This window comes from Perognathus longimembris, chromosome 19 (genome assembly GCF_023159225.1).
Source record: "Perognathus longimembris pacificus isolate PPM17 chromosome 19, ASM2315922v1, whole genome shotgun sequence".
Lineage (NCBI taxonomy): Eukaryota > Metazoa > Chordata > Mammalia > Rodentia > Heteromyidae > Perognathus > Perognathus longimembris.
In genome coordinates this window covers 26,057,010-26,067,639 of record NC_063179.1, presented here as the reverse complement: position 1 = coordinate 26,067,639, position 10,630 = coordinate 26,057,010, and the positions used below count along the sequence as shown (strand labels likewise).

General features: G+C 38.1%; 1 protein-coding gene across 1 annotated transcript; it reads right to left on the bottom strand.

Annotated features, from left to right (window-relative positions):
• Nucleotides 1–4,292: 4,292 nt before the first annotated feature.
• On the bottom strand, nt 4,293–10,424 carry Mrps30 (mitochondrial ribosomal protein S30). Its single transcript, XM_048368335.1, has 5 exons — nt 9,832–10,424; nt 8,744–8,889; nt 7,972–8,077; nt 6,806–6,982; nt 4,293–4,682 (listed from the first exon to the last, which is right to left on the bottom strand). The coding sequence occupies exons 1-5, from the start codon at nt 10,412–10,414 to the stop codon at nt 4,324–4,326; spliced, it is 1,371 nt and encodes a 456-aa protein (XP_048224292.1). The 5' UTR covers nt 10,415–10,424; the 3' UTR covers nt 4,293–4,323.
• Nucleotides 10,425–10,630: the final 206 nt, after the last annotated feature.

Genomic DNA, 10,630 nt, shown 5'->3' with positions numbered 1-10,630 from the left:
GGGAAAGGGAATATCAAAATCGGGGGACAAAGGATAAAAAGACAAATGACTTCAAAAGCAATTCTTAAAAACCCATTTGGTGTAAACCAACTGAACAACTCATGGGGGGACAGGGAAAAGGGGAGGGGGAGAATGAGGGAGGAGGTAACAAATTATACAAGAAACGTACCCACTTACGTACCTTACGTATGAAACTGTAACCCCTCTGTACATCACTTTGACAATAAATAAGTAATTATTAAAAAAAAAAAAAACCCTACACAAGATGGGGTAGTTAGGCCAGCAAAACTAAAAGCACTATATCCAAATTGACCCAGACTAAGTTACTAAGCAATCAGAGACCACTGCAATGGTCCTTATGATGTCTCACAAGATGTGTCTCCAATGACACAGGCGCAAATGGAGTTTAGGTGAGAGTTAGGATCTGATTCTCGGCTAGTTTCTATGTATGTGACATTGTTTTTCTTTTTCAGTGTTTCAGCCAGTGACCTAACAAAGTTTATTTGTACCTCGGAATGTTGAAGGCCCAGGCTGTTTTAAGACTGGTCTGATCACAGCAGTTGACACACTGTATTTTGTATCATGACAGAAAAAAGGAGGGAAGAGAGGGATGACCCTACAAAGCTAATTTGAATATACTTACCAATCTTTCATCCTCCCATGATACAATGCCAATTGAAAATGCACAACCTGTTCCTTTGAGAAAACTTTACATTTCTCAATAACATGCATTTTTGTTGTTGTTGTTGTTTTTTGCAAAACACAATGAGCTACAGCCAGAACAGGCATGGTAGCTCACTCCTATAATCCTAGCTACATGGGACAGGTAGGTAGGAGGATGACTACCTGAGGCCAAAAGAAACCCTATGTAAAAACTAATAAGCAAATAAGGTCTAAGGATACTTAAGTGGTAGACACCTTGTCTAGCAAGGTTCTGAGATAAAGTTTCACAGCATGCACGCACAAGCACGCACACACAGACACAGGGATAAAATACCATGCACAATGGTTAGTGGCTTACAGAAACATTGCCACTGAATGTCCACTGGTTTGTTATTCATCTGAATTAGAAATATCTACTGAGTAGCTAATTGCAGAGTTCACTACAATCCTACAAACTAAGGAATACTGGGGTGATCACAATATTTATATTTAAGGATTTCTTTCTTTCCGTTTAAAGTTTGTTTTTTAAATATTTTTAAAGTTCCTACCATTGACTTAATATTTTATTTAGGCTGCTGTCTATACCACTCCCATTGCTTATGTGCCCAGGTAATAGCAACTCTTTTTTAATGGAGATGGCAGTGTAACAGTGTCAAAATTTATAAATACAGCATTAATTCTGGTTAGTTGTAGTAGATCTCTTCAGTTGTGATTATAAGGCTCAGGAGAGGAGTCTAAAATAATCTGCCTGATCCCAGGTAGTCTGAATGTCCTCTTAGCCATACTACAATTGTATGTTGGCTGGACTAAGATTTATCTTGACCAAGTCTTGCTAGCAGACTCACTGGAAAGCCACCAGCAGTAACCTGCCTTTAAAAGTACAAATAACAAGCTCATGGAGTAAACTGAAGGTGCCACCAAGCAAATAGCCAGGAAGCTACTGGTGCCCTCAATCCAACAACTTACTAGCAAATAAAGAGTTCTTTCCGAGATAAGTCCCCAGACATTATCCCTAACCAATATTCTGACTACATCCTGAAGCAGAGAAAACAGATTAAGTGGGATTTCTGAGAAACAGAAGCCAATACATTTATGTTTTTTAAAAGTCAGGGGCCGAGAGAATGGCCTAGTAGTTGCTTGTTTCATATACATGAAGCCCTGGGTTTGATTCCCCAGCACCACACACACACACACATATATATATATATAAAGCTAGAAGGGACACTGTGGCTAAAGTGGTAGAGTGCTAGCCTTGAGGGGGGAAAAAAAAAAAAAAGCCAGGGACAGTGCTCATGAGTTCAAGACCCCAGGACTGGCAATAAATAAATAAATAAAAATATCAGTTTGTTGTAACGTTGTTTAGACACATAATTATATTTAGAGTTCTTGATTTTTTGTCTTTCTAGTTCTAGCCAAATTTGTATTTGGCTCACCTGGAAACCTGTAGTGACAATCTTAGATGTTCCTGTTATATACTGAAATTTTCATTTATTTCCTTGCACACGTCATACTGAGTCTCAACAGTTCCATCAAGACTACTAGTATGTGTGTGTATGTGTACAATTATACACATATGTATAACACAGCCATGTACATATCTATCTATACCTATATCTATACTTAGGGATTTCTGAATATCAGCACACAATTTTCAAAAGTTATTCTGAGTACACATTTAAATTCAAATCTTAGGCTGGGATGTGGCTCAACTGGCACAGCTGAATTCAAACCCATTTTATCAAATTAGAAAACAAAACATCAAATTTATAATCGTATTTATTGTAAATTAAAGAATGGATTTTTTTTCCCAACACTATAGTTTAAACTCAAGGCCTGCTAAACAGGCCCTTCCTCTACTGCTTGAGCCACATCTTTTAAGTCCTTTTGGCTTGGTAAACTTTTTACTTTCTGCCAGGGCAAGCCTGGACAATTCTCCATGGCTAGGACAGAAGGTATGCATTATCATACACAGCTTATTTTCAATTAAGATGGAACTCATAAACTTCTTGCCTCAGATGATTCAAGCAGGATTACAGAAGTGTCACCACGCCAGGCTGTCTTTAGTTTTGAACACTGGTTGATACAAATGTTCTGGCTAAGACTACAGGCCTACAAGGTCTAGGACAAAAAAATCAGAAATATGCTCAGTAACATAAAGCTATAAACTGTCCAATACATTAGGCTACATAGAAGTTATTGGCTGTCTTTGCTGATAAGCAATTTCAAAGGAACTCAGCTTAAACTGGGCATAGACACCTCATAAAAATCATTTGCAGGGGCTGGGAATATGGCCTATTGGCAAGAGTGCTTGCCTCGTATACATGAAGCCCTGGATTCAATTCCCCAGCACCACATATATAGAAAATGGCCAGAAGTGGCGCTGTGGTTCAAGTGGCAGAGTGCTAGCCTTGAACAGAAAGAAGCCTGGGACAGTGCTCAGGCGCTGAGTTCAAGGCCCAGGACTGGCCCCCCTAAAAAAAAAATTCATTTGCAAACTTCAATTAAATGAGCTAATTAAGTTGGCCTTTTTACAAAATAAACATCTTTCATTCAACATCAACCATTGTTAAAAACTATAAAACGGATATAAACACAAATAGTCAAGGGGTAATTGAAACAAAGAGAAATGGTGTTCTACATTAAAAAACTAAATTTTGCTGATATAAAAGTGATGAGGTTGTGAAAGATCAAACTACAGATTCTAGGTATTTGAAATGGACTCCCTCTACCTTCTCTCACCCACTCAATTTGGGCTTGAACCCAGAGCCTCACATTCATGCAAGTCCTAGTTTATATTTTCTTTTTGAGATAGGGTCTCATTAACTTTGCCAGAGCTGGCCACAAACTACCCATTCATTCTCCTTCTCTGTTTCTCAGATTAACAATGATCACAACATGTATTGCACCAGGCCGCCGAGACCTCAGTAGGAACATCACTGATGTTTCATCATTCATGAGTTAATAATACAAAATTCAATATTCTTTTTTTTTAATTGGCATAGATTTTATTTCAATACTCAAGTCAAATCACCCTTTTTTCAGTAAAGATATTACACATTTTTGCACCCATCGTATTGTATACATTGTTTATGATTATATTATGATTTAACAATATTTTTACCAGTCTAACAGGAAAATAATACTTATTTTGTTGCATGAATTTCTTTTTTTTTTAACCTAACACATTTTTTTGTGTGCCAATAATTCTTTTCAAATTTTCTTTTTTTTTTGAGGCAAGCACTTTACCACTAGGCCATATTTCCAGCCCTTTTCTTTCTTTTTTAAACCAAGAGAGAATTTTATCAAAGGCCTTTGCTTACTATATGTAAAAAGTATTACTCATTTTTTGAAGGGGTTTGAGTAGCACTCTGAAGTCCTGTACCATGTTATTAACAAAAAAGGAAAAATATAAAAAACGCAGATATCCTCAAGTACTTAATTATTCATTATGTTACTTTCTATATTATATTACTTTAAAGTCACAATTAACACCAAGGTATTGAGGATAGCCAAACAGTTCAGTCAGCAATACAAAAACAAAATCATTTTTAAATCAACATACTATATTTAAAATTAAATCTTTCAGGGATAGAATGAATGGTCTAACCACAGGTCAGCAAAAGAAGGAGTCTCAAAAAGTCAGTGTTTAATATTTGACAGTCACAAGTGGCAGAATTCTTTTACTTCTTCAGTGAAATGTGACTGCTCAGAGTCCTGCATCAAGTGATTTCTCTTCACCAGCAGCTGTGATCTATCTTCTTTTGGTTTATTAAGTAAAAACTGAACAAGCTGAAATAGAACATCATCATTAAAACCTTTCACGTCATTATCCTCAATTGCCTCGTAGAGAGGCTTACTTTGTGTTCCCCAACAGATATTCTTACGAGGGTTACTTTGATCAGCCTGTACAGTCAGTGCCAAGGTATTTAGCTGGTAGCAGAAAAAGGAAAAATACTTTCCATCTGTGATCACACCCTGGGACACAAAGGGTCGAGTAAGGTCAGCTTCGCTCCAGAATCCTATACAAGAAAGTTTGGTGAAATTTAGACACATGATATTTACCAAAACAAAGCAAACAGATTAGAGGGTAATAAATACTTCCAAATTCCCAAAGAACTCAATTTCCCTACCTTCTCTGTTCTAATACTAGATCTCATTTCTGCAGTAATTATTTCCTCCTTTTCAGTTTCTCTAATATCAGCCTTCAATTTGAACTACTTAAATTCTCCTGTATCTGTTAACTTCATCTTTACTTACTGACTTCAAATATGTCAAATTCCTCTATTTCATCAGCATCTACTACTCAATAACCACTAGGGCCATTTATTTCACCAAATCCACAAAACAAATACCTTCAGAAAAACTTTTCTATGGATTTCAGCATGCTATCCTTAAATAAATTCAGTATCTTTCTTTACATACTTCAAAATTGGTTTACATAGGTGTCTTATGTCACCAAGTTCAAGAATTCCTTAGTAACTTTAGTATAAAAAACTTGACTTTTTTTCCCCAGGCTAAGTGGATTCAGGGCTTTTAATACTACCAGGTAAGCAGAAACTTCTGTAGAGAGATTTTGTGTTTTATATCACAAATAAGAAGAACCAGCATGCCATTACTATTAGCCACTTAATATTTTATATATATATCAAAAGTGATATATTAACATTACATAATGTTATTAATGTTGATCTATTCATACAAACATATGATTAGGTTATTAGTTACATCTTAATATACAGACATTTAATACTGTTAAAATACAAGATTAAAAAATTTAAAGAAAAACAAAACAAAAAAAATGCAAGATTAATATCACTATAAAGAAATATACCTTATCTCTAATGAATAAACAGTGCCATCTTATATTCAACAAGATTATATCTTGCTTTTCTATCTGCCTGCCTTCCACCTCCTCCATTCATCTGTATTATAGCAAGGTTAATACATATAAGACATATAACAGAGAGAGAGAGAGTGAGAGTGTGTGTGTGTGTGTGTGTGTGTGTGTGTGTGTGTGTGTGTCAATTCCAGTAATAACTAACAAATGTGTGCTAAAATTCTTCCTGGATATTGATACAGAATTTACCGAGTTCATATTCTATTACTTCAGGTTTTGCAATACAGTCCAATTGTCTTTCAAGGGTCTCTAATGGTCCTGGTGGATGATGAGGACTGTAAATTGGCTTTGCTTACCAGGTAAAGCCTTGGTTTCAAACTGGAGCAAATTGACTGAATAAATAAATGCAGGAAGGAAGGAATAAATACCCTATTTGATTATATGCCCTGGCTTACCTATCTCATTCTTCATCATTCTCCTTCCCTTTTCTGAATCAGCCTTCCTTCAGGTTGTTTCTCAATACTCCAAATAGGTTACCAGATAAGACTTACATATTTTTCTTTTACCTGGAAGTCTTGCTCCAGATATTTCTGCCCTTTTCAGGTCTCTAATCATTAGTCTTCTTAATGACACTATTTTGCCTCATATCTTGCCTCAAATTTTGCCTCATATCTCAACTATACCTTCCACCTATAAAATCATCATTTCTGATGCTGTTATATCTTCTCCATACAACTACAACTAATTAAGAACAGCACATGCTATTTACCTTCTACTCTTACACTATGATAAAAACTCCAGAGCAGCCAAATCTTTCTATCACATTCAACACTATCTCCAAAGCCACTGGTCTCCTAATCAAATCCCAAATATAGTACAGCCATACGCCCACTTCCTCTACATAATGAGGTCTGAACTCGGGTCTTGAAATTACTACACTGGTACTCTACCATTTCAGCCAGGCCTGCAGTTTGAGAAAATCTAAATATTTAGCCTACCAAATTACTTCACTTTTACCCTTAGAAAGTCATTATCATCTACAAAGAAATCAGTAAGTCTTCACCAGACAAGAAGCATTCACATGAGACAGTCAAAATAAAAGATCAAAATAACTACCCAAGAGATATTTCCAAGTTTCAAATATTTAATTTCAGATTTCCAAACAATCTGTTTTATATCAATGCCACATTTTTAAAAATGCTAAGATGTAGCCTACATCCGTCCCCCTGAAAAAGCAATCTGAAGACTTTCTTGAAATATCATTGATATTGTCAAAGAAGGAAAATACCACAGAATTAGTTTTACCTTGATACATAGCTTGAGCTCCAGTCCAAGCAAAAAGGCTTGCAATAGCATTAGCTCTAAACACAGTTTCTATTTGGTCGGCACGGTTTTGTTTCGAAAGCCTTTCCCTGTTTAATTTGTCAGGTAATAGATGAAATTGAGTGTGGCCATAACAATACGGATCAGCAGTTTTTGAGCCTGAAGAACAAGACAAAATGAGAATTCCAAAAATGTGAAGCACATGTCTTAGGAGATAGGTCAAGTACATCTTTCTTTTTGGTACATTATACACTTAGTACTCAAAATAAGTAAGTGGGAATATTAGTTGACAAATCATATTGACAATAAACTTGGATTCCACATGCAAGTATAATTTCTCAATCTATAAGTAGCTATAAAGCCTGCCATGATACCAAATTAAAAGTTTATATGTAAAAGTTACTTAAAATCTGTCATTTATTTTTCTCGAGTCAAGGATTATAGAATATTAACCTATTATAGAATAGGTTCATTACTGTTTTTACTTACTACAGAATACAAACACTCTATGGCCTCAAAATTTCTTCACTAATGTAAGAATTCATACCTTATTTCTAATTTTTCAGAAATTACTGTAACACAATACTTTGGGATCCCTTATATCATGAATTGTTGACATTTTTAGTAAGCTCCCTATAGGCCACTTTATACCACAGTCAATGAGAAGAGGCTGGTAAAATATGTTTGGGAAATGATTGTAAAGCCTTCTTGAAGTCTTTCTTAAGTCAACCCAGAACTTATAAAGGAAGAAAAATAAGCTGCATGAGAGCAGATATGAGACATTAATGTTTTAATTCCTGATTAGTGCCAAGTGTAGCAACATACATAGGATGCATCTGTGAAAATGACAATTATTCCAAGTTCAATGCTAAACATTTACTCTCAAAAGAATTCAAATTACTTTTGCATATAACAAACCAACAAATCCCAGTATGTAAAGAGTAAAATAGTGCAGAAGCAAAGAAAGTTTCTAATACTGAGCAGAAAGAATGTTTTGCTAATTTTAGGGACACTAACACATCACACTGCTCATAGCCTATTTTAATTCCTCAGTCACCAAGAATTAATTTTTCATTATAGTTAATGCTTCAACTTTGCATAGCACACTTTGAACCCATCTATGGCACAATATGTCAAGAGAAACTTACCAATAAATATGCTATTTTCATACTGCCGTTTAAACAATGGAAGCTTGTCTGGTTTACATTTCATTGTAGGGATTTCTATAGGAACAGAATAATCCAATGGCACAAACTTAAGGAGAAAGAAAAGACAATTCTTAAATGAGGTGCTTTTTACAAAATTATCTGATTAGACAAGTTGAGGATCCCTTAACCAAAATGTTAGAGGCTAGAAGTGCTTCAGAGTATTAGGTTTGAATCCCTCTCTATATTGCAGTTGACTTATTGCAGCTTCACTGTCATAGCAGGCTTAAAAAGATATGGGATCCCTCACCTATCAAGGGAGTTATGTTCCAGACACTCCGCAACAGGTGAACATCTATGAAGTAACAATACAGCAGTTCCTTAGGGAACAAGTTTAGCACCCCAAGACCAATATTCAAAATATACTTGCTTTCCTCGAAAAGTATTGCAGCTCAGACCATAACTTTAAAAATCCTTTGTCCTGTGACTAGAAATTGTACTGTTAGTTTAAAGAAACTATTATCAGTATATTGATAAGAAAAAATGAAGAAATAAAACCTGCATGGGTCTGAAAACTGATGCCATAACTTCACTTTACATAAATATTTGATCTGTATAGAAAGTACCATACCAGTTCAGAAAAATAAAAGGAATTTTTAGATGCTTCATAAGAAGCATCTAAGTCAAGGAAATACTCAACGCACTTAATCTTATCCCATCTTCTTACCTGGTTTGCTAATCACATTCAGTAGATGCAAATATAATCAATCTTTACCTCTGGGAGTTGCTTGGATATCCGAATCTGGTTGTGTGGTGTATCATTTATTTGGTATCGTAAAGCATCAATCCGACCTTTTCGATGACCGGCAGGGATAAGTTCTTCACCTCGTACCCAGTAAAAGTGAACTGGGCATTTACAATCTATCAAAGAAGATTGAAGATTTTCTCATGTAATCATTTAGAAAATTTAATTATTATATAATAACAACAGCAGATGATCTAAAATGATTTTTCTAATGATAAAATTTATATAAAAATATTCTAATGTATGATAGTGCCTGGGTTATGTAATTATCTATTAAGGCTTAAACAAAGCACTCAAAACATTATATATTTATCCCATCAATACCCTAATCACTATAATTAGAAGCTATTCAGCTAAGAATTGCAATAACTATCTAATATACACATTATTTATTAGCACAAAATATACACGAGTATTTTTAAAATACATAAGTATTTTATAAGAGGAACCTGAATCTTAACCCTCAAACACACCCAGTCTTAGAACAGAATTAAACAAGGTGTGCTTCCTTTTAATTTTTCTATTATAAAATCATGCAATCACGCTGCCTACTATAAATGGTTATCGTGAGGAGTATTGGTGGGCTTAAAGAAAATTCAGACCAAGGCCTGGCACACAAGACTATGGATTACATGTTCAGTATTCCATTTAGCACCTCTTTGACAACTTGGCAATTTTATAACTAAACTTCATAACCAAACGTTCGTCTGAAAACTAGGAATACAGCAAAGAAAATCACTTCATGTACACAAGGTCACACAACTTTTCAGTAGACAGGCCAACCCAATTCAGTCCCACCCAGAGCCTCTGCTCTAAACTCCTCCTCCACTATCTAGTCTGGTCATTCACAAAACAGAGGCAAGGGTTGCAGTCCTGAAGAGGCGCCAGCGGAGAGTGGAGCACGTAGCTACGGGCAGCTAGTCTTCTCAACCCCGGACTCAGTGAGAACTACTAACCCAGGCCCTCAGCCTAGCAAAGACAAGGCCAGAGCCAGCCAAGAAACAGGAATGAGGAGCAGCAGGTGTGCCGCGTGGGGGCCTCACAGCCCCGGAGCTCACCGAGGGCGGCGGTGGCCAGGGCCGGGTTGAGTGGGCTAAGCAGGGAGGTGAGGGCGGCCACCAGCTGGTCCAGGAAGGGTGAGGCGGCGGCCTGGGGCACCTGCAGAAGCGGCGCGCGCCGCGGGCGCCGCAGGTAGAAGTGCTCCTGCAGCAGGCAGTCGCAGGCCGCGGCGCGCAGGGCCCCGAGGTCCAGCGCGGGCGCGGGTTCGGATCCCGCGGAGGGAGGAGGTGGGCCCGACAGGAACACGGTCTTGGTGAAGCCCTGGTACCAGCGGTCGGCGTTCAGGGCGAAGGTCTGCGGGTACACCACGTACTTCATGAACTGCATCTTGGTGAGGATTCGCAGCTTCGCCTCCACCGACGGGGCGGCGTGCACCTCCGCCTGCCAGCGCTCCACTCGCCGCTGCCGTGCGGCCTTGCTCTTCGCCGTCAGCGAGGCCACAATCGGCGGGTACCGTGCAACAGGGGGGGGCGCGACATCCGAGGCACTCGCTTCCGTAGCCGTGGCGGTGGCCCTGGCCGTGGTGTGCAGGGGCAATCCCCGGCCGCGGGGCACCAGAGTCCAGAACCTGGCCGCCGCCATCTTCGCCGGCAGTTCCGGAAGCGGACGTTAACGTCAGCGCTTGTCCGGGTTCTCTTGCCGTAGGAACCAATAGGAAAGCAGAATCCGAGCCGGGCTCTCGGACGGGGCCTAGGGTACCTTCCGTCATTCACTTTTCAACCAATCAGATTGCTGTTTTGAGAGCTAGCTTTAGGAAGGCTAGAGCGTGCTTGGTTCCGATTTTCTGCCGGTGCTGCC

Bases quoted from the DNA above. Each gene is read 5' to 3' on its own strand.
- Mrps30 (XM_048368335.1), bottom strand. From the start codon at position 10,414: ATGGCGGCGGCCAGGTTCTGGACTCTGGTGCCCCGCGGCCGGGGATTG. The intron at 8,078-8,743 runs GTAAAGATTGAT...TTTCTCCTTAAG, and splicing joins TATCCAAGCAACTCCCAGAG to TTTGTGCCATTGGATTATTC. The intron at 4,683-6,805 runs GTAAAACTAATT...TTTCTTGTATAG, and splicing joins AGCTCAAGCTATGTATCAAG to GATTCTGGAGCGAAGCTGAC.